Below are 24,157 nucleotides of genomic sequence, written 5' to 3'. Positions count from 1 at the left end.
AGGCCAATACCCAAATTTTATTCAAGCTTGGGGAGTTCTCTAGTTCTTATATTCTAAATTCTTCATTAGTACATAAGCATTTCTTTCAGATTTTTTATAACCCCCAATCCTTATATGCATTATGTAGAACTGAATCCAGAATCAAGACGTCATATTGGTATCTTGCTTTTGAACCAAAAAAAAATAACTAGACTTTCCACATATTATGGGCCTGTGTTTCCACCCATAGTGGGCATCAGCCGAAAAGTGGGGGAGATTTACCATACATGCCCATGTTATGTACGGCTTGTTTAGACGAGAACCAGAGTAACATGCATTGATGGTTTTGTGGCTCTGTATAAACAAAATAAGAGTGCAATCCTATTTGTAGAAAGAGCATATGCATAAATAACAGAACTGATTCCGAGTCTGGTTACAATAACTGAATCTTTATATGACATTACTACACACAATAATCAAAATGTATACGTACACTGAGCATGAACTAGGAAACTTGCAAAGCTCTGACTCGGGCAGTCAGTTCCCTAACTTGGCTCCTCAAACGCTCAGGATTGCAAAAGAAATCAACGAACACCCGCCTTTGAAGTGCAACTTCCTGAGAATGGTGTTTTACAATCTGGGTGCCACAGGATGCAGATGAAAAACTCATACATTCAGTCGAAGTATTCACCTTCATAAACTGGCAAACATACAACAAATATGCCAAGGGATATTGAATAATCGTGATTCCTAATCACATTTTTTTTTTTTTTTTGGTGATTCTTAATTATTTAAGAAGTATTAATGTATTCTTTGACATTAAATCCAAGAATGCCAAGGAAAGAAAAGACTTTTGGTCCAAGAGCGGTTATTTGCACATGTATAACTTCTAGCACAAAAGGCAGCATGCTTTCTCGTAGAGAGAGTAATATACATTCTAAGCCAAAAGAAAAAACAAATTTCTCAATAATCAGACTCTAGCTAGAGGAAAGGCCAGCTGTCAAGAGAGAAGATACATTGTTGTAACTAAAAATTCCAATTTTCATATGCATTGGGTTTCCTGGACGCGCCTACACTATTCATATAACAGATATCTAAAGAATTTTACGAATGAAAACCTTTTTCATAAAGTTTTAAAACTACAGATTACCACAATTAAAGCATCAGACTTGCTAAAATTTATTGATTGAAAAGATCATTGAAATGCAGTGCTAGAAGGAGATGAGTTGCATGAACACTGGGGGCCAAGATATTTATCTCAAGACATACATTTATAGTTATTGACAGGAACCTATTACTCTAGGAATTCACAATCTAAGGAGGAACTCATCAATAGTCAAAGAATCAAAAGATTACCTCATTTTTCTTCAGGTGCTCAAGTGTCACCTCTTCAACGGCAGCAGAGAGTTTAGCATTTATCTTTTCCATTTCATCAAGCTCTTTCATTAATGGCTGGAAAAGGCACCATATGTCACAAGACCAGATCGAAAAAAAAAAAAAAAAAAACTGAAGAAACATCAAAACCCAGGGACCATGGCTATAAAAGGCACAGTTAGAAGGTGAAGGACAAAAACTAACACGCCTGCTAAATATCACTTTGACTCAGTGAGAAAATAAAAATCCATAAGCTGCTGGAAAACATAGTGCAATCACTACAGTCACCTTTTGAAGATTCTCAATTCTTAATTACTGTTAGTTTGGAGAAATTCCAACTCAAAGGCAGGTTTCACTTTCTAGTCAGAAGTTAGTTAATATTAGATAAGATGGCATGCGAAACCATTTATGAAAATGTGGGAAATCATTGTCACAAATCGAAATAAATGGCATTGCTTTTGTGTTCTGAGCTTATAACCTTCCACCATATTGTTTCCAAAACCAATAATTAAATAACAAAGGAAATAAATACAAACAGAAGGGAATAGCAAAATATAAAGGTGGAACACAGACAAGAACCCATTGTAACAGATAAACAAAAATGTACCCGAGGAGTCAGTATTGGTTGTGCCGTTGTTGAAGATGCAAATAGTAATTGCTGCAGATTTTGGATCAGAATGCACCTGAAAAAAATCAACACAACAACTTGTTGCACTTAAGAATTGAAAATTTTGTTCAACATTACTTTTTATTTTTGGTCCAAAAAAGGACGTCGCATGAAGCCAACTGTTTATTGGAAAAAGTGGTAAAATCACTGAAAATAAAAGGCTATGGAATATACGTCCACGATGCCAGACGCAAATAGAGAGTGGTCAGATCGATCAAGAGAATCCCAATATTTTTTATTAATTGGGAAATTACACACGCACCCCAAGTCTTTCTTGAGCTCGAAACCACTCTCCACCCTGTTCTTATTGGAGGGAGGAGATGCCGTTTGAACTAGAGCTCATTTGAACTAACCCTAGTTCAAGCATTTGACAACTGTGACTACTATAATCCTATTGCATGAAAGATTCTCTTCTATCTCGTTATGTTCTACTGGGCACATAAATGAGAATTGCACTTTAAATTCAAGCACATTAGGTTGTGTAAAAGAGACGCAAGAATTTATTACTTATGCTTCTCTAATTTTCATTATCAATGAGAAGTATTTCGCAGAAACAGTAGGCCTGTAATCCAAATTTTTATCATTCGGCATGATTAGAGCATTTGTGAGCATCATTGTATCCTTGTATGCATAATGTTTGTAGATGCGAATGAAAATGTCCAAAGTCGATGAACTCAATAGTAAAGAGTAGACAAAATATGACTGAATCTTTTGTGGTTATGGCTATAGCATGGACCGAGATTACTTATATACATACACGGATCCATTAATTAATATGCACACAAGGATATATAGAAAAAGCATTAGGCTTATGTCGATGAAGATGATAACAACAATGATTAAGAAGCAATCCAGATGCAATCATAAAACAAACAATCATAAACATGATGTCATTGATGTGGCAGAATTACTTCATGGAGGAGTCCGATTGTCACTTTTAGTTTTTTTTTTCTCTGCTAAGCTTACAGTACTTCAGTGGGAACCTAAAAAATTTGTTGTTTTAGAAGTAAATTTTTTATTAATATCAATAGAAGACTAGGCGAAGCCCAAGTACACTGGACGTATACAAAGAGTAAACACCTAGTTAGGGGGGAACTGAAAGAATTCATAAACATTATATTTTTGCATGGAGCTGAAAGCTAAATAGAGTGTCAGCCAGCATAATCAACCACAATTATATAGAGCAGATATTCAATTAAAGTATCAACTTAGTATGGAAGGCTGCTTTAGTAATTATATGATAAATCTTAAAGAAAATGGTATAACTCACAGTTCATTGATACATCTATTTCTGTCTTCTGGAAGAGAACTCTCAAGGTCAGATTGAAGGGTCATCAAATCTGAATGAAGACTAGATATCTGCTGAACAATGCCTGGAGCTGATACGTATGTTGAAAAGCCAGCCTGAGCATCTAAGAAAATGGTAAAAGCAAGAATAAAGTTAATATACAGGCTGAAAAATTAAAAATCAAAGTCATCACTTGAATGGATAATCTGGTAATTGAAAACAGAACATTGCGGTCATTACTTGAATGGATACTTAAAAGATCTCTAACACCATGCAGAAAATTATCCTTATCATCCACTGCTCCTTGTTCTTGTACATCGGATGCAGCTTGAATCAGAGCCAGGCAACGACCCTGTCATGGTCATACAACAACCTTGAATTTAAACAATCTTAAAAGTCAAAAAAGGAAAGAGAAGCCTCTAAAATGACATCAGTAAGAAGGAAAGAAGAGAGGAAGGAAAACAGATAAGAGATTTATTAGAAAGAAGTCCAGGGGAATCCGTAGCACAATCTTCCCAGTTTTGACAAAAATCAAATGCACATGTAGAGTACAATAAATATTTATTTCGCAAAAAACTCGTGAGATATTTAAACAGCAACTACAGGAAGAAGAGACGGGGGCTACCAAGAAAACCAGACTCCATTCCTCATCTTAGGTACAGCTTCACAATTGGACATGCATGCATGGTTCAATGCCAAACATAAAAAAGTCCAATTTAGGACTACTGACTAACAGGAAGCAAACTAAAAAACACTAATCCACAACTTCTCTTGTTACATTGGTAAACTTTTTGGCTAAAATAAGCAGTTATCTAACAAGCATAGTGGCATAAACAATTTTCAAGTGCAATCAACTAGCTATAACATCCGTGGTTAACTGGAATAGGCTAACATTACTTGCATGCAAAAAGTTTTGCTTGTACATCAACCCCCAAGGTTTAAAGTGCATTTTCAGTTAGATCTAGAGTCACACTCCAATTTATAGCGTTGCATCCAGCAAAGCAAAATGAAGACTGGCATATTCCAATAGTGTGTGTTTGTGTGTGCAGATGTGCACGAGTGTCTGCATGCCTGCTCATATGCCTTGCTCAAGCAATGGATGGAAGTAATGAGAGAGAGAGAGAGAACAACAAAAAGGCGACTAAACAAAACAAGAACTACAAACATATGTACCACTCGGCCTTTGGTTGCTGACACGTATGCCTGAAGCTCTGACTCAATAACCTTAAGCAATGAATATGCTCCAAGCATGTTTTTCTTTTCTAGTTGACAAGCTATTTTTAAGAACTGATGCCGTGCAAGCTGATTGATCAGATGATTTATGAACTGCAAAGAGAAATTAAGAATGTTATATGCCTAGGAATGAATACATCAATATAAATAAATAGCACGCATACTGCTGCAGAAAGATTGAATAGTATGCACTATGAACTGCAAAAGGGAATTAAAAATGTTATATAAAAATTACAAAAAGAACCCCAAACTTGGCATAGTGCACACTATTCATTTGCATGTTTCATCAACATTTCTTGAAAGAGAGAAAAGTGAACAATCAAAAATTTAAAAAAGAAGCTGAACATACTGCTTTCTGCCGGTTAATATAGTACTCTTGGCGCATGACCTTTAAATCATAATCACCTAAACAAAAATAACTACATTCACTTAAAAGCAAGGTTTATTTGAAGCATAATACTGTTAAAAAATTTAAGCCGGAAACAAAGACTTTCTTTCTTCTAATAAATCTAAAAAAGGAAAATACCCTGCAAAATGTATGTGTCCTGGAGTTGAGCAAGCTCCCAACAAAGATCCGGAATAGTCTGAAAAATAAGAACTTAGTAGAAAATAATACATTCAACTAAAATACAACCAAACAAAGCATATCTGGAGAATAAGAAACCATTTAAAGCACATGGGAATGCACCCAAATAAATAGGAAGGGTAAAAGAGAAAACCCTGGAAAAAAGAGGGTGAGGGAGGAGAGAAAATTAGTTCCATATTTAAAGATTTGATGAACTCCAAACAAAGTACAAGAGACATGACTTGATGTGATGGACATCAGTTATAATAGGACATCATAAATGCAACCCTGAACTCAAGGAAATCAATATGTGCAAGTAGATATTGGCATATGTATTTGTAAGAAAGAGAAACCAGCACATTATTAGAAAGCCCAAACTCATAAAGATCACATGGACACACACATTCAGAAACAAATTGAAGAATATTTTTAGTCGTTACACTTGAAAACAATGCATTATTTGCAATTAGGAAAAGCAACACCCAACTCAAGATAATCAAACAGAGCATGGAGTCTAATATGTGTTTCACTGTCCTTAAATGCATTTTCCAACATCAGAACAATATCATGTCAACTTGACAGGTAGCAGATAAGTAATAACACAATCAACATTCATCGCTTCACCACAAATTATAAAAACCAAAAGAAACAAGTATCTGTTAGAAATTCATACATATCTAATTGAGAGCAAAGTGCCTCGGATGGAATTGATTCCAATGTAGCAAAGTTCAAACAGGTCATACTACACTCATTTAGTTATACATGTTTGGCATTGAAGAATAATTTGCAACATGTAGGGCATAATGCACAGATGTAGAAAATTCGGAAATACAGATACAAACCTCGGATAGCAACCTCTCTTCTTTGTGAAAAAGATTAGATAGTTCTCCCACCAACTCAGAATGCTTTCTCCTGCATATTATGAAACATACTCAATAGAAGTTTTTTTTTTTTTTTTTTTGATAATTACTTAATAAGAGAATATAACATGCAGTAGCAGGAACAATAATGATTCGAGTAAAAATAAATTTCTAGAGGAACTCATTCACTTACCATATTGATATCTTTTATTGATACCAATGTTTCTTTAGTAAGGATGAGCGCACGTTTAAATGGGAGTCAGTGATAGTTTTATACTGAAACAAACATTGAGCAAGCACGCTGATTCTATTCTTTTTTTTTATGAATAAGCACGCTGATTCTATTCTGTTGATGTGCCTATGCTATATTTAGAAACGGGAAGGCATATATTTTTTATTTAGAAAAGAATTTCTGAGAATGGAACTGCAGCAATGAAGGAATATGTACCACATAACTTGTAAGGTCGAGTTTAAAACTTAGAAAACCATGCTTGCTGATATTTTTTTTTTTAAAAATCCACATTGTTTATACTTCCAATGCTTGGAATGTAATATCATTTTCATTCATATATTTTGCTCCTTTTTTTTTGGGGTGAAAGGAGCAAGTTTAAAGTTTTTCCATAGTTATCACCTATGCTCTAGACATCAATCTTACAAAGGTGATACAGAACCTAAAAGTTAAAAATCCAAAATGTCTAAAATAGCATGATGACTTGACGAGTCAAATATGAAACATGTACCTAAGGGAATGAAGATCAAGATGAATGTGAGCTTCATCTGATGATACTTGAGATTTAAGTGCAACTAGAATGGCTTGCTGCTTAGCATTCTCAACTTGGGCCTCTACCCATTGTCTTTCACTTGTTCCAAATCTGTCACAACACTCAACACCCAATGGTACTTCCAGAAGTTAGACAATCATCACAAAATCCCCAGAATGGGAAAGAAACCAAACCAAGACAGATGCAAAATTGTAAGCATGTCACATTCAAGATAGTGCGTGCACTTCATCATCAATATGTGCAACCACCAGCCACACCCATCACACATCAAAGAGAGATGGGAGAGGTATACAAGGGAAAAGAAAGACCAGAAAACAAGAACTTTTAAAACTCCAGTCTAATATAACAGAAACATTGTGGCTTGTTTCTTTCTACAGGATTAAAACACGTGATATTTCTCTTGTCCTGAAAAAATTTGGAAACCTATTTCCATGAAATTAGAAACTCCACCGGTATAATAGAAGATGATAAAAGTTAACATAGAGTGTGGATAAAAGGACAAAATTAATCTAGAAAGTTATTTGGATATAAATCACATACATGGAACGAAGCCGCTGCAATTCAGATACACGTTGGTGTTGGGATTTTTCTAAATCTGCTGCATTGTTGAAACAAAAGAAACAAGTTGCTTTAATCTAAAATATATAGCAGCTTAACATATATAATGCAATGCAACTCCAGATTAAAAACTTGTATTTATGCATAGGTGTCAAGAAAAATGCATCATATTTAGGGAAATTGAGGTATAAGATTATGATAGTTGCTATAAAAGGCAAAGAAAATGGAAATAAAACCCAAGGAAAAAAGAAAAAAAAACAAGAAGCTAAAACATACAACTATTTTGCCCCTTTGTTAAACCTTTGTCATGTGCCGAGAGACACATAAGTTCCTTCAGAATCAATGACAATGCATTACATATCTTCCATCACCATCTAAGCAAGTTAGAGCTTAAAATCACAATTTTATGGATGGCAAAGAGGCCACATCCAATTGCAATGTGTTTCATATCTTGGATCACCATATGAGCGAAGTTAGAACTTAGAATCACGATTTTATGAATAGCGCACAGACCAAGTTGCAGTATATGAACCATGTGCTTTGATCTTCAGTGCCAATAACTTATTGTTCCATCCCAGGTGATCAATAGAATACAATGGTAAGTGATTAATACAATGCAATGCTCCCTCCCTCCTTCAGTCTCTCTCTACACACAAAGCTGACCACCCAATGATGACGATACATTTGGGCAACCAACACTATGTAGAAGAAATGCAAACAAATCCAGATGTATTGAAATCTAGGCAGGAAAAATGAAGGAAAAAAATAGCCATAGAAGCAACAGGAACGGATACCTTGTACAAAGATATTTGAGATGTCATCAAGACTCACCCATGAACATTTGGATTTTCCCTCAGCAACTAATCGGAAAGGACCCTAATTATAATGAGACAAGAAGATCATCAATATTTACAACGATAATCCTACAAGATGTACAAGTATGTGACATCCAAAACACTGTACGGTGCATATAAACAGGGACCATTAGAACACAGAATTTAAATTTGAAATCTCACATTAAATACTTAAAACCACTCACATGTTACAACAAATAATTTGTAATTGAAAATTAACAATAACACATTGTCACAGTCAAGATTAAGTCACATATATTATTTGATTAACAAATTTTTAAACGAAAAAAAAAGGATAGCAGTTTTATCTACATACCGTGTCCAATTGCTTAGCAAACCACTGATTTAGCTCCTTTATACAAGATGAATCTCCAACCAAGTATGGATGAAAGTCAGAGTATGCTAAATAGAGCCCATCCTCTGCAAGTCAAATAGTGCAATAAGCTCATAAAAAATTTATTTATTTTTGATACGTTAAGCTGATAAAAAATTTATATTTTTATAAGTTCCATGAAATAAATCAGAGCCTATATTGTCATGTGAAAAAGAGCTTTTAATTCTTTTTGCCAGCTGAGAATGAATCAGCCCCATTATCTCCAATTCTTCTATATAATTTTGACCAACCAAGATCCATCAAGCTAAATATCAATCAAGTTTCATAGCAGAGAATGCATTGGTCAAGATCAAGATGTGCAGCTAAAACAACTAGGCTATGAACTGTGATAAGTTCGAAATTTCAACATCAAATTAAGATTTTCAATGAAAAAGAAGAAAAAAATCAAAAGTAATAATTGAAATGGATTTAGGTTGGACAGGCGTAAGCCAAACACAATACCAAATACGATCAAGTGATCATATAAAAAAAGAGTCTAACAACAAATTAATTTAAAAATGAAGAATTTGATTTAAAAATACATGTTTGGTGGAGAATTAGGGAACACAACAATGAAGGCGCATTTAAAATTTTCAAACAGCCAATGAAAGTAAGAGTACAAGAACGGAAATGAAATTAATACCATCACCAGAGTGATAATGAGCCAGCTCCTGTGCTGTTGCAGCAATCCTTCCAAGAACCGCGTTCATCTAAGTAACAATTAAAGAATGCAAGAAATTTCTGAGATGTACAAGCAGCAACCACATTTTCACAAGTAATTATCTCTTTAAATGAAATGAAAAACCCCTGATCAACCGGATAAAGCAAAGAGATTAAATCCAACTTGACATTCTGATTTTTAAAAATATGCATTTCTCTGTCATGCTACAGAACAAGCGCATTGACAGTAGCATGAGAAGCTCATAATCAGGAGCAGTTAGAGGTGATACAAACCAGAACTAGAAAAAGTAAAGGAATATTGCAGGAAATTGCTGTATGAAAAAAAAAAAGGTAATATTTTTTTTTTTATCAGCAATAATGAAGAGAAAGGAATATCTTATATACACAAATCACAACAGTGATGTTAGGATTAAAAGAGGAACAATTATACTTTGTCATAAAATCTAGCAACAAGGACCAACCATTCCGTGATGAAGAATACTTTCCATTGGGGGTTTAACAAGTTATGGATTTCTCTCAAGTTTCATTCTTAGGTACTAGAGGACTTTATATCTGAGAAAACGCCCCGAAATAGTTAATGAACCGCATTAGCTAGAAAACAATGCTTGCAGTTGTTATATATATAAGTCCATAAGATCCAATATGAAGTTTCATTAACAGTACCGGTACAAATTCATTATATCAGCTTATGTTTTAAGAGCAAAGTCATCCCATAATGCATATCGTGTTAGCTTCAAAATTACAGCCGAAACATAAGGAAATGTATGGCATATTAAAGTGATCACTGCAAATAAATAGGAAAATTCATTTATTCAACAACCACTGCCTGCAATATGTACAGACACCATTTTTAAATAGTATGCTTTCCAGTCATGTCAAGAAACTAACCAATCAACTTTTATTCAGGATTGATTCACTGTACATTTCAAACCATCATAAGAACAGATGAATTAAATATTTATATTCGAATAGTTATAGCATATATACCTGTAAATTTCTTGCCGATAGACTATCATCTAGTACAGTAAGGTGTCCATTGACAATAGATGTTGCAGAAACTCGTGCCCGTCTACCTTGGATCAAAGCTGAAGCTTGGCCACTGAGCATATCAAATTGAGACTGCAGATGCCTAAGCTCTCTCTGCAACTCTAAAGCTTCAGCTTTATATGCCAAAGTTGCATCCCTAAAGGTCAAGTTTAAAAAGAATCCATCAGAATCGGAAGTTGAATGCCAAAATTCATTACCATTAACCAAAAACAAGCCCATTTTCAAAAGATATCAGGGAGTGTAGCAAACAAATTAACCTTCTTGAGCCAAAATATAGGATAATAGTCATAAGTCACTAGAAAAGGCTTATTGCCATGTGCCAGTTCCACTTAAGTGAGAACCTGGGAAGGGTGGCTTCAATAAGGATTTACTCTTCATTATGTTTTTCCATAAAAAGTTGCCACATAAAAAGAGTCATGTCATAATGACCTTGAAAAAATGTAAAATAAACCAAATGCAACCGAAAAGCCAATTATTGAATTCAGCATCAAATTGTAATGAAGATACCCCATTATAAATCCTGATTCTAGACAAATGTCTGTGGGAAGGAAAATTGCAACATGCCGCCCCTAGCATAGCATTTCAAGGGACAAGCCTCCATGCACAAACATAAATGAAACACTATATGATTTCGTGATGCTAAGAAATTTTATAGGTTAAAAAAATAGAATTTACATGACTTAAAGCACCCAGGTCAGGAATGAAAACGTAATGAAGGAGAAGTCATTTGGCTCAAAGAACATTGGCATATAAAAAGGGTAAAATTAGAAGAAACTTGGTTAGTTTAATGTTCTTAATAATGTCTCTTTGATTTCTTTTGTAGATTTTATTCACTGCATTCAATAGTAATTCTTTGTGGCTCCTTAGTATTTCTGCCTATATACTTAGGCTTTTCTCCTTTTATAGAGACGGTCATATTACATATCACAAAGAAAGGGAAACAAATTATTAGGCATTTTAGCAACCATCAGCAAATTAGAAATGTCAAATTATTCCTCAAGTCATAAGCAATTAATCAAGCTTTAAGGTAAAAAAAACTTGTCCATAGCCATACACAACCACAAGCCTTATGGTGGTTGGATTAGGAGGAATATCATTTGCAGATATTTTCCCAAAGTGAGAGGTCTAACAGTTTAAAAGCTCACCTCAAATGAATTAGATACATGAAAAAGAGAAGAAAAAAAAAAAAATATATATATATATATACATGCAGGATGCACTGCAAGGGCAACTGAGGAAAGGAAAATGATATTTTGACCACCCCGAGAGACGCATGAGTTCAAATATTTTATAGACTTTCCTACAAAGGAAAAAACATGGGGGGGAAATAATTATACAGTTATTCCTCCTGTGTAACCTGCCTCTTTACCCACTTACAACAAGATAAACATACAAACTAGAAGTAATCACCAACGATTTCCTATGGCACACCTTATCGTCTATCTTAAGGAAACAAAAAGGATAAAAAGTAGTCAATAAACATCTATGAGCAACAAATTGAATTACCGTATATCTTTCAGTCCTTCTTCAGCACCAAAAAGTGCCTCCTGGTTGTCTCTCCTGGCAGAAAAGGCTGAAATGCTATCATAAGCAAAGTCCAAGTCCTCTCCCTATAAAGCAGTCAATGATTAATCAATATGTGCATTGTGTAAAGATGTACTTGTTTTAGTGCATACTTCAGATTACAGCAAATATATAAACTATCAAAGCCCTATTTTAGCAAAGTTGTTTCGCCTGTAGCCAAACACCCCCCTTGACCTTCAGAAAGCATGGCCAAACTTCTTTCAACATAATTCAATCGTCCTCAACACAATTTCTTAGGAGAAAAAACACCAAAAAATTAATTGAAAAGACCCCTCAACCTTTGCCCCTTTCCTCCTAGTGCTCATACTGCTGCATGGCTATTTTGGATTGGAACAGGGAAAACCCAGTTTAAACCCAGTGTGTCATGCAGCAAGTAATAAAAGCTCACAAGCGAAACACCTAAGCAAACAGGTGTTTATGATTTACAGGAGAGCAATTGACAGAATGGGCATGAGAAAGTTACCTCCAATAGCTTGCCTTCTTGCAGAAATCGCTCATACCTGGACACCACATTTTCAAGAAGTTACTCGAGGGAAAAACAATATAACAACATCGTTTGCAATGATGTAAGATTTACGTTCACTCAAGAGTGGGTATAACTTGAAAACCTAGTAAATGAATATGCTTTCACTTCATTTATTACTTCATAGATCTCCCAAATTATATGCCACAGTAATATTATGTATGGCGAACTAAAAACAACAATTAGCGATGCTCCAACTCAGTTACATTAGCAAGAAACAATGAGCGAAGAAACCATCAGGAAAAAAGAGGATTGCCAGCAGAATAAAAGAAGAAGAAGCTATTAATCTAAGTTGGCAATCGAGAAAAATGGCGGCACCAACTCAACTCCAAATTAATTAGTATAGAGCAGAAATTTACATACAGAAATTTAAATATAGATACACAGAAGCATATAATTCACCAATAACAGAGGAAAAATCAAATGGCGAAGAGGGAGAAAAGGAGAGGAATGCAACTGGGCAAGTTCGGAGAGGGAGAGGACGTTGGAGGGGCGGAGACTGGAGCAGATCCAGTCGAGGATGGGGCGTGCGTCGTCGTATTGGAGGGGCCACTCAAAGCTGTCAGGGTCCAGTCCCTCTGCCCCTTGGTAACCCAATTCGCCCAACAACGCGCACAGCCTCGCTCCACTCATTCTGTGCGTCAATCGCCAATCTGATAGCTCCCTCAGTCAGATCCTCATTTCAATTTCAAGAATGTTCATCAGTTGTTTGGTCTTTGGACGGCAAGAAACGGAAGGCCAAACGTATCTTCCAAATAAATTTCAAGTAGAGTTCTCTCGCAGGGCGGACCGCCCTTTATTTCGTAAAGAAAATATCTGCTCGTCTTCTATTTTTTATAATTCTCTCATCGATTTATAATAATTTTCAATTATTTAATATTATATTATGAAATGTTACATTGATAAAAAATAAAAATAAAAAACAAATGATAAAAAGCGATACCAATTTTTAAAACAGTTAGATATTACGGTGTTCACAGTTAAGTGCTACATTGCCTTTTTCTTTTTATTTTCTTTTATTTAATATAAAACATGAAAATCCAGAGTACTTATATTTTGATTTAAACATCATTTTATTCAACTTCGCGAGATATAAATATAGTATATTACATAACTCATTTTGAATTAATATCATATTATTCTATCTCGATGTTGACGATCAAATATTAAATTTAATAATTTAAGCTTATAAAGAGTCCATTTAACAATTGAAGGTGTAAAATATAAACCACACTAATTTGAGAATGCAATGCAAACAAAGCTCAAATGTGAAACAAAGGCCATTCAGATATGTATCTTCTTCACTACAACAACAAACTTGGTTAGATGCCAGCCTCGTCGACGCGGCAGACATTTTTTCATGTTATTAATACAAAATTCTACATATCATGATCTCCTTTACTAAAAAAATAAAAAACCAACAAAAGACTGATATTTCCACAACATGATTTCTTCCTCATCGTTCTTTATTGGATGGGAGCAGCCAGGACTCATGGTAACAGATCAGGTGGTGAGGATGTAACCACAGATTTGTGTGGAAGGAGAAAAAGAATTGAGCAATGGCTATGCAGCCACAGTGACCGCAGCTCCAACTGCAGTCAGTGGCTGAAGCAATGACAGCTGCTGGAATGGAATGGAGTTCGAGACAGAACTGGAGGAAAATTGTCCCGAGCCCCAACTTTCCCTTCCTAATATAATAGGCACTCCTTTCAGTCACTTTCACTATGGGAGAAGTATCTCTGAGCATCGAATGGCTGCTTCAATGAGTTTGTGTCATGTAAATCAGAAGCAGTTCCTCCATTTATAGGTGCAAATGCTGTCGACCAAAAAAAAAAAAAGAAAGAAAGAGCGTAAGAATACATAAGCATTGCACAAAAAGCTTGAATGGTCAGATGGATTGAGTAAAAAAGAGAAGTGTGCAGAAAGAACAAAGACCCAATCATCCACAACGCCTTTAAATGTCACGCGATAACAAAATCCTCTCTTTGTTTTGCATAACATACCATCCATATTGTTACTACTGGCATCTAAGATGGTTCTATATCCCGAAAATGTAAGTTAGCTGATGTGTTGGATCACTGTCAACATTTCATTTCAATACTCACCAACTTTTTCTTTGCAGTGGCACACGCTAACAACTTCAATCGCTCCAACATAAGGAACAGTGTAGCCCAAGGTTGCAACGGAAACCAAATCAACTTATTCTATTTCTACCACAAAAATATCTTATTCTGCTAGGTTAGATTGCAGGGCAAGTGAAGTAAGCTATTAAGCATATTACAGCTACAGGTGCGCTGCGGAAAAAAAAAAAAAAAAAAAAAGCTTCTTTGCAGACACTAGAGGAAGTTGAGTAGCATGTTTAGCCATGGAGTTATATACACATTTTAGAACATGCCAATAGTAGTGTATCAATCATTTTCATTTGACAGAGGAACATAGATTGATAAAACCCTACAGTCGAATGTTCTTCCAGCAATTTACAATTATAAAGATTTGTAGGACAGAAAAATGATTAATTACATGTTATCTAACTGTGACTTGGGTCCAATTTGATTTGCCAAATTATGGTAAAAAAAAGTTCAAATTTATTCAACTCAGGTCACATCCTCTACCATCTTTTCCACCCTAAATCATTGGAATTCCTATGCCTAACCCATATGCCTCGAAAGGAATTCCATGAAACACAATAGCAACCTCATTACAATCTAAATACGTTAAACTCATGACAAACAAAAAAATAAACATACCATCAGACATCAGCTGGATGAATGCAACTCGATCCAAACCACGAATAGGGGAAATGTAATCAACCCAAAACACTTACAATGAGATTTCAGCTAAATGAAACAGATTGATGACCAGAGGAAATGAAGTCCATAAGAGTATAAATCCCAGCAGAAGTATTAAGCCATTCACGTTGGAGTATGACTAATCTAGGAAGGAGTACAGTACATTCAACCATACAAGGTTGCAATCATTCTCTTATGAAATTTTGTAACTCATGCAAATGAGTTTCTGTAGGTCAGGTTTGGGTTGGGACAAAATTTTATCAATTTGAAATGTTTGGTAGTTTGAGCGGTTTAAAATTAATCAGCCAAGTCAGGAATGTCATGCCCTTTTTAAGTTCAAAAGCTTTTGATTTTTTCTCATTATAATTTTTCTGCTCCAACCACCCCTTTCTCCCCTAGACAAATTTTTATTTTATCCATTTAGACATTACACATTGGTGTGTACCGGATGTAGGTACTAGAAAAAATTTGCATGGAATCCAGAATTGTATCTAATTAGCTCACCTATGTTTGGGAATCTCATAGGACAGATTCTAACAAAACCTACTGCTAATTTATTTTGCCAAAAGTTTACAACTATTTGGTGATAAGTGGCAAGCTCACTCAAAACAGTCACGGGGCACTTAACCTTTATTTATTTATGTATTATAAGTACACAGTTAACCTCAGTTGCATAAAAGAAAATTTTGCAAGCTCACCCACAAAATGAAAGGAGATATTTTACTTGAGCTTGGACTGGCTACACGTTAACAAGCTAATAAACAAATCTAGCTCAAGCTGCTATTGATGGTCCATTAACCAGGTCCGACGGGTCAATGAGACGAAAACGGGGAATAAGATTATAAGCAAGAAAAAAACATAGCTCATACACATTGAGCCTACCTTTTTCTCTCATTCTTTTCTCTCTGTCATATTCAAACTTATCCCGAATTTGGCTGACCCTTTCCCAGGTATCGCCTTCCCTGTTCCTCCTGAAACCTTGGTCCTGCATTAAAATTCAATCATTTGTGCGATACTGTCACAAGTAAGTAGACTTAAAATGAAAGTGATCAAAATGCTCATCCCAATCAAAGCATACTTCAAGCATGGACCCATCCGTAAGTCTTGTAGCAGAATTTACAAAACTAAAACTGCACCATTCTTGCATAAATAACAGTTACGCTATAGACTGAAAATTTAATTGTTCCTCTTTTGAAATATTCTCCCTGTAAAACCAGGGAATGACATGATTGAGCTGGTCATTTCCATGACCATATAGCAGTAGATATTACTACTTTCAAGTGGCAGTTGAATGCTCTTGCAGCATATCACCTAAATGAACCACAACTAACAATAAGCTCTTTCTTTCCTCTTATAGAGTGACATTCCAACCCAATCCACATAACCACTAGCAATTGCAAAAAAGAGGGGGGTGTAAAGCACAGAGTCAATTATGTAACTTTACCCTCCACAAGCAAAAAAAAATATCTGAAACTTTGGTGCATTTCATAACTAGTAAATAGAAAACTTTTGTGGCTGAATAAAGACGATCAATGTACAAAGTACTTTCATACTTTCATTGGGTTGCCAGTTCTCATCGTAGGTACAATGCTATAGAGGTAGGTGCAAATTGGCTGGAGAGAGAGTTTGAGGACGAGGTGCACCTTGTGGTTAAAGAGATGGCAAGGGACAACGCCCCAGGGCCAGCTGGTTTCTCTATGGCCTTCTTTCTGGAGTGTTGGGATGTTGTAAAGGGAGATATTATGAGCGTTTTTCATGACTTCTTTGCCTATAAAAAGTTTGAGAAATGTCTTAATACGACTTTCCTTGCTCTTATTCCTAAAAAGTTGGCGGCAACGGATGTTAAGGATTTTCATCCTATAAGCCTTATTAATAAGAAATGTACAAGATTATCTCCAAAGTTCTTACTAACAGTATGAGTACAGTCATGGAGAAAATTATCTCAAAACCTCATAATGCTTTTGTTAATGGGTGTTGATGTAAGTATGTGAGTACAAATTTATATGAGAAAAAAAAAATCCGGGTCAAGCATAAATTCTTGATTCAATTCTTAATGCAAATGAATGTTTGGAGAATAGATAGAGAATGGAAGTGCCAGGCATTTTATGTAAGTTGGATGTGGAAAAAGCTTTTGATCACGTGAAATTGAGATTTTCTCTTCTATTTAGTTAAGAGATGTGGTCTTGGGGAGAGATGGTGTTTGTGGATAAAACACCATGTAACCACGCTTTAGTTCTCTGTTTTGGTTAATGGAACCCCTGCTGGCTTTTTTAACAGTTCGCGAGGCTTGAGACAAGGAGACCCGGTCTCTCCTTTTCTTTTTGTGATTGTTATGGATGCACTTCATCATATGTTGGAAGCTATGGTTGACGTTGGTTTTCCATCAGGCTTCTTGGGGGGAAGCATGAACAATGGCTTCATTAATGTGTCCCATCTTCTTTTTGCATATGACACTTTATTATTTTGTGACACAGACATGGGTCACATTCAGACGATGAAGGCTCTATTGATATGTTTTGAATTTGTTTATGGTCTTAAGGTGAACCTTGGGAAATCTAAGATGGTGCCGGTGGGTGATGTAGGAATATTAGCAAGTTGGCAAATATTCTGGGTTGTAAGGTTGCTTGATTTCCAATGAAATACCTGGGCCTTCCTCATGGGGACTCTTTCAAGGCTAAGGCCATATGGGATGGGGTTGTGGAGAAGATTGAGAGGAGATTGGCTGGATGAAAAAGGTTGTACTTGTCTAGAGGGGAAAGAACCACTTATTAAGAGTATACTTTCTAACCTACCCTCATATTTCTTATCTCTTTTTCCTTTGGCAGCAAGTGGGCTAATTGTATTGAGCAGATTTTTCGGGCCTTCTTGTGGGGTGGAATTGGTGAGGGGACTAAGTTCCATCTAGTCAAGCGGAATAAGGTATGTACACTGATCTCTAGTGGAGGGTTGGGAATTCATAACTTGAGAACCTTTAACAAGGCACTTCTAGGGAAATGGTTATGGAACTATCATCGAGAAGGGAGGTCTTTTTGGAAGACTATTACTGATTTGAAGTATGGGGGTTTGCGATGGGGTTGGTGTTCAAATAAAGTGAGAAGTGGGCATGGTGTTGGTTTGTGGAAGTATATTAGAAATGGATGGGAGGATTTTACTTGGTTTATTAAATTCAAGGTTGGTAATGGTGAGAGGATCAACTTTTGGCATGACTTATGGTGTGGTGAATCAGCCCTAAAGACCACATTTCTCTCTCTTTTTAGATTGGCTCTTAATAAGGAGCTTTCGGTGTCTGAGTTGCTGGATCATTCTAGGGGGTTCCTTTTGTGGAATGTTTATTTCAATAGAACTGTTCATGATTGGGAAATTGGAACTATCTCTGATTTTTACAGCTTATTGTAGTCCTTCCAATCTGGTAATTATGAGGCAGACAGGATGCTGTGGATGAAGATTGGGAATCGGAAGTTTTCTGTTAGTTCGTTGTATAAGGCTCTGTCAAGCCAAAATCATACTTCGTTCCCTTGGAAGTGTATTTGGAAAAGTATGGTGCCACCTAAGGTTGCCTTCTTTGGGTGGACAGCATCTCTTGGGAAAATTTTGACGTTGGATGATTTGAGAAAAAAGGGGTCTTGTCTTTATGGAATGGTGTTATATGTGTAAGAAGAGTGGTGAATTGGTGGACTATCTTTTACTTCATTATGAGGTGGCAAGATTGTTATGGGCGGAAATCTTTTATAGAACGGGCATTGCTTGGGTAATGCCCAAGAGGGTGGTTGATTTATTTGCTTGTTGGCAAAGGTGTGGGACCAATTCAAAAATTGAGGATGCAGTGCTTATGGATTGAAAGGAATGGTCAAAGTTTTGAAAACAAGGAGCATTCTCCGGACGAGCTAAGAAGTTTCTTCTTCCATACTTTATTTCTTTGGGCATCCGCTTGTGTACTTAATGGAGCTTGTTTCAACGACTTTCTTGTATCTCTTTCTAGTTCTTTTTATGTAACTAGGTGCATGCTGTTTGTATCAAAGTTTTGAATATCATTCCGGTGGCCATTTAGGCTAAAGCACTGGAACGAAATATTTCGGTAATATACCGTTTCGGAATTAATTATATATTATATAATTATAATATAATTATATGTATATATAAACTACCAACTAATATAATAAATACAAATATATATATATATATATATGTAAGTGTATCATGTATATGTATATATATATATATGGAATAATTGAAGATTTATAAAATGAATATAAGTTTAAAAAATCACAAATTTGAGTTGAGAAACAGAAACAAAGAAAAAAATAAAAGAATAGAGAAATTATTAAAAATAATGATATTTAAAAAAGAGAGAGAGAGAGAGAGAGAGAGAGAGAGAGAGAGAGAGAGAGAGAGAGAGAATGAAGAGACATACTTAAAGTTACAAAAAAGTTAAAATTATATAAATTAATTATATATATAAACTATATTATAAAATAACATCAATGCATGACTTAAAAATATACATACATAAAAAACTCAATAATACTTTTCAATACAAGTTTTAAAAAATAATAATAATAGTTTTAGGTTCTCAATCCAACTATTAAAAAAATAATCCCTTATATGATAATTAAGTATCAAAGTCATAGCTAGCTTTGAATTGAATTGGGCTTATGATAGGGCTTTAGCTATCTTGGAATTGAATTGGGCTTATGAGAGGCTTGAGCTAACTTGAACCAAAAAAAAAAAATACTGAATGGACGGGCTTGAAGGGATCTTTTAGTTACAAGGCTAATATACACCGGCTACATGTGAATGAATTGGATTATATCCAAACAAGGTTACTTTTATCCAGAACGCGGAAGATACAACTCAAGCAACCAAACTGGAGTCTACTTCTTCATTAAGATGCGGCAAATTGTGATTTCCGATGACGACAACCAATTTGAAACTTCCTTTTGAGATTTGAAACTTCATTTCACAGACCAAGAAATTTGAAACTTCAATTCAAGATTTGAGAACCCAAAAAAAATTCCAGATTTTGGAGCCTTTGATGAATTTCATCAAACGATAATGATGAACACAATCTTAGAGTTCACAGAGGCATAGTCCCCCACAGCCCACACGGGCAGAGTAGCAATATGTGGAAGTTTTTCTCAAAAAAGCTCTGATAACATGTCAAGAATGGAGTTTGGGGGAGAAGAAATTTTGCTAACAGGTAGGAGAAGTAGCAGAGGATGGACGAGTAAATTGCCACGGCCATGCCACTGGTTTCATGCAACAATTACGAAAAAAAAACCAGGAGTTTCCCATTAATTACAAAACTGCCACAGTCATGCCCCTGATGTTTACTTTTCGGACCGAAATCTATATTTCGTCTGGTACACCAGAAACCGGCCAAAATGGACCGAAACACACCAAAACGACCGGAATTTGATCCGGTACTGAATATTTACTTTCACCGTAACAGCTACTGTTCCAGAACGAAAAATTCTGGAACAGAACGGTTTTTAAAACTTTGGTTTGTATACCTTCTGTGTACTTGGACTTTCTGATGTACATATTGAGTAGATGCGGGTTTGAAGTAAGATGGAGGAAGTGGATAAGGCATTGTGTGTCAATGGCACATTTCTCGGTCTTGGTAAACGGAGAACTTGTGGGCTTCTTTAACAGTTCACGAGGGCTACGACAAGGAGATCCATTATCACCACTTTTATTTGTAGTAGTCATGGAGGCTTTGAGTAGAATGGTGACGGCGGCAGTAGGAGGAGGGCTTTTTTCTAGCTTCTCGGTGGGAGATTCACACAGCCAAACCACTATGTCTCACCTTTTATTTGCAGATGATACCTTGTTGTTGTGTGAGGCAAATGCAGGACATATTCAATCACTGAAGGCCATTCTACTTTGTTTTGAAGCTATTTCCGGATTGAAGATTAATCTTGATAAGTTAGAAATGGTCGCAGTAGGGGAAGTAAGTAACATAAGTAGATTGGCTAACACATTGGGATGCGTGGCCTCTTCCTTGCCGATGAAGTATCTTGGGCTCCCATTGGGGGCTTCTTTCAAAGCTAAGTCCATTTGGGATGGGGTTTCGGAAAAATTTGAGCATAGGTTGGCCGGTTGGAAAAGGTTATATTTATCCAAAGGGGGGCGGCTCACTCTTATTAAGAGCACTCTTTCAAATCTCCCCACATACTATTTGTCTCTGTTCCCTCTTCCTGCTAGCATTGCATGTAGAATGGAAAAACTTCAACGTGATTTTTTATGGAGTGGAATAGGAGAGGAGTTTAAGTTTCATTTAGTGGGCTGGGATAAGGTGTGCAATTCCATGAGAGATGGCGGACTGGGGGTTAGGAATGTGAGGATTCTTAATAGGTCTTTACTAGGTAAATGGCTATGGCGATATAACAATGAGAGGGGAGCTTTATGGAAAGGGGTGATAGACTTGAAATATGGTTGTGAAATGGGGGGGTGGTGATCAAAAGAGGGAAGGGGGTCCTATGGAGTGGGGTTGTGGAAGTTCATACGGAAAGGATGGGATTCTTTTGCTAGTAATACTTGGTTGAGCTTGGGGGATGGAAGAAGGATACACTTTTGGAAGGATAATTGGGTGGGTGACACAGCGTTGCTGGAGGTTTATCCCGTTATTTACAGTATTGCAAGGGATCCAGAAGCCATGGTGGCTGATTTGAGGGTAACTATACAAGATTCACAAGAGTGGAATATTAGCCTAAATCGGGAGGTACATGACTAGGAAGTGAACATGCTGGTGGATTTTTTTAACTTGCTGTATAACATTCCTGTTGCTGCCACAACTGAAGATGTGATGATTTGGAGACCCTCTAGGAAAGGAAAATTCCCGGTACGCTCGTTTTATGATTCTATTACTGGGCAACAAGGACATTTTTTCCCTTGGAAGAAAATTTGGAGGACTAAAGCACCTACAAAGGCCGCCTTTTTTGTGTGGACAGCAGCCTTAGGCAAGATCCTGACTAATGATAATCTGAGGAGATGGTGCCTTGTTATAACGGACTGGTGTTGTTTGTGTCAAAAGAGTGGGGAAACGGTGGATCATCTACTTTTACACTGTGAGTTTGCTAGAGACATATGGAACTATTTTTTCAGCAGATGGAAATAGCATGGGTGATGCCAGGCCGGGCGGTTGATCTTCTGGCATGCTGGAAAGGTATCACTAGGACACCACAGATTGTAGCTGTTTGGAAAATGGCCCCTATTTGTATGCTTTGGTGTATTTAGAGCAAACGTAATGAGAGACTTTTTGAGGATCATGAACGTTCCTTGGAAGAGTTTAGGAGTTTCTTTTGGAAGACTTTGTTTTTGTGGGCTATTGCGTTGGATTTAAATGGGCTTAGTTTTCATGATTTCCTTGTAACGGTTACTAGTTTTTAAAAAGGTGTATGCTTTTGTGTACCTCTAGTGTACTTGGCTATGCCTATCCTTTTATCAATGAAATATCATATTACTTACCAAAAAAAAAATTGTGGTCTTATAAAAAAAAAGAATGTATCATAGATATATCTTCATAGACCCAAGACTCCTGTTCTCAGAAAATCCATTCAGGTCTGCTCGTGTATACTTCTTCTCATGCAATGATGTGACTATGTCCAGTGAACGTGTAAAGAACATAGCACTTGCAATTAAGTGTTAAGAGCTTGAAGGTCTGCTCAGAAGTTGTAAATCATGCAGATCATTAGGAACTCTGTCTATAGAAGTCTACTACAGCCAAAACACGCATACTCTCAAAGTATGCTTTTAAGCAAGAAGCATAATAATCTCTCAAAGAATGATAGATAATCTCTTGCCCATTAATCTCTTACAGTATTTACCAATCAAAAATGCAAGAAGAATATTGAAGGGTTCCTGTCGTAATCCATAGCCAGTTCTTCAAACTAAACCTCAACAAAATGCAAACAAGAAGCAAACAAAAGCAAATTCAAACCCATACCTTCATTGGCTCAGCAGCAGATCGCCTGCTCCTGAAACACAATTAAAAGAAGGTAAAATCTCCATAGACAAACTTCACATACTCTCACTGTAGGCAAATCAAGACTGACTTAATAACAGCTAGAATGTGAAAAAAGAAAATTAAACATAAAACAAAAAAGCAAACGACGTAGAGATCCAAAACCACAGAATACACGCAATGGACTGTGAAATAATCTCCATTCATCAGTGAGAGAACTACAGTTTTCTCTTCCTCTCTTTCCCTCAGTTCTCTATAAGAACTAAGTTGGTTTTATCATTGCCCATAACAGCCATTGAGCGTGGGAAAAGAAACCTGTATGGGCTAAAATCCTGATCATCATCTTCAGCAGACTCATAGTTAGCATGATCTTGTGCAATTCTCTTGGAGTAGCCTTCATCCCAATACAGCCTCTCCCAATTTTCTCTAAGCTCCTGATACAACTCCATGTACCTCTTGCACCAAGGTTCGTGCTCCTTCACAATACAATAAATTCCAGAAAAATGTTAGGGTATGGAAACGAAAATCAGAAAGCCTTGAAAAGAAGAAATCTGATGACTCTGACAGACCGATTCCTTGAGGACGAGGCGAGTGCGGCGCATGAACTGCTCGCGCATCTGCTTGCGGCGCTTGTTGGGGATGTTGTCCCTTGGAATCACAAACCGCTCGCGCGGCGGCACGTGATCGCCTATCTCGTGCATCTCACCGTCCACTATCCACCACTCGGACTTCGCCTCCCCTTTCTTCGACAGAGCCAGCGGCGAGGCAGGCCGCCGCCTCCTCGAAGATGGTCCCGCGTCGGGGCGTGCCGAACGGATTTGACGGACCGCGGGGCGGAGGCGCGGGACTAAGTGCTGAAGTCGTTTCGTGAGGGAGAGCATGGTGTGATTCGCCTACAGTCCTACTGGGTGGTTGTGTGTTCAGTCTTGAGGGCGGGTTTGGATTTCGGTAAGAGATTGGAGTGACTAGACCGGTTTATTTCTGGAGGACCGCTGTCAAACCGGTCTAGAGTTATCGAATTTTGAGGAGGAACCCCT

General features: G+C 36.6%; 2 protein-coding genes across 3 annotated transcripts; both read right to left on the bottom strand.

Moving 5' to 3' along the window:
- Positions 1-363: 363 nt before the first annotated feature.
- LOC122292079 (AUGMIN subunit 3) lies at positions 364-13,186 on the bottom strand. Of its 2 annotated transcripts, none has more exons than XM_043100283.1 (18): positions 12,826-13,186; positions 12,309-12,345; positions 11,768-11,871; positions 10,202-10,397; positions 9,177-9,243; positions 8,477-8,580; positions 8,101-8,182; positions 7,289-7,343; positions 6,707-6,838; positions 5,949-6,018; positions 5,068-5,125; positions 4,891-4,946; positions 4,482-4,634; positions 3,549-3,660; positions 3,291-3,432; positions 1,961-2,036; positions 1,336-1,431; positions 364-616 (listed from the first exon to the last, which is right to left on the bottom strand). In XM_043100283.1, exons 1-18 carry the CDS (start codon positions 12,999-13,001, stop codon positions 485-487), a joined length of 1,848 nt encoding a protein of 615 aa, XP_042956217.1. In that variant the 5' UTR covers positions 13,002-13,186; the 3' UTR covers positions 364-484. The 2 variants fall into 2 exon arrangements, with proteins under 2 accessions (XP_042956217.1, XP_042956216.1); XM_043100282.1 differs by having other exon boundaries at positions 7,289-7,346; positions 12,826-13,185.
- Positions 13,187-13,630: 444 nt separating this feature from the next.
- On the bottom strand, positions 13,631-24,157 carry LOC122292577. The gene is made up of 5 exons (XM_043100997.1): positions 23,690-24,157; positions 23,436-23,596; positions 23,103-23,133; positions 16,040-16,142; positions 13,631-14,184 (listed from the first exon to the last, which is right to left on the bottom strand). Exons 1-5 carry the CDS (start codon positions 23,999-24,001, stop codon positions 14,078-14,080), a joined length of 714 nt encoding a protein of 237 aa, XP_042956931.1. The 5' UTR covers positions 24,002-24,157; the 3' UTR covers positions 13,631-14,077.

The sequence above is a fragment of the Carya illinoinensis genome, chromosome 13 (assembly GCF_018687715.1).
Source record: "Carya illinoinensis cultivar Pawnee chromosome 13, C.illinoinensisPawnee_v1, whole genome shotgun sequence".
Taxonomy (NCBI): Eukaryota; Viridiplantae; Streptophyta; class Magnoliopsida; order Fagales; family Juglandaceae; genus Carya; species Carya illinoinensis.
The sequence above is the reverse complement of the archived record's forward strand: the minus strand, read 5'-3'. Positions and strand labels throughout refer to the sequence as shown.

Coding starts and splice junctions, on each gene's coding strand:
- LOC122292079 (XM_043100282.1), bottom strand. CDS start 13,001: ATGAGTGGAGCGAGGCTGTGCGCGTTGTTGGGCGAATTGGGTTACCAA. Junction 10,398..11,767: donor GAAGGACTGAAAGATATACG/GTAATTCAATTT, acceptor CTTGACCTTTAG/GGATGCAACTTTGGCATATA. Junction 7,347..8,100: donor CTCAAATATCTTTGTACAAG/GTATCCGTTCCT, acceptor TCAACAATGCAG/CAGATTTAGAAAAATCCCAA.
- LOC122292577 (XM_043100997.1), bottom strand. CDS start 24,001: ATGCTCTCCCTCACGAAACGACTTCAGCACTTAGTCCCGCGCCTCCGC. Junction 23,597..23,689: donor GCCTCGTCCTCAAGGAATCG/GTCTGTCAGAGT, acceptor TGTATTGTGAAG/GAGCACGAACCTTGGTGCAA. Junction 23,134..23,435: donor CAGGATTTTAGCCCATACAG/GTTTCTTTTCCC, acceptor ATTGTGTTTCAG/GAGCAGGCGATCTGCTGCTG.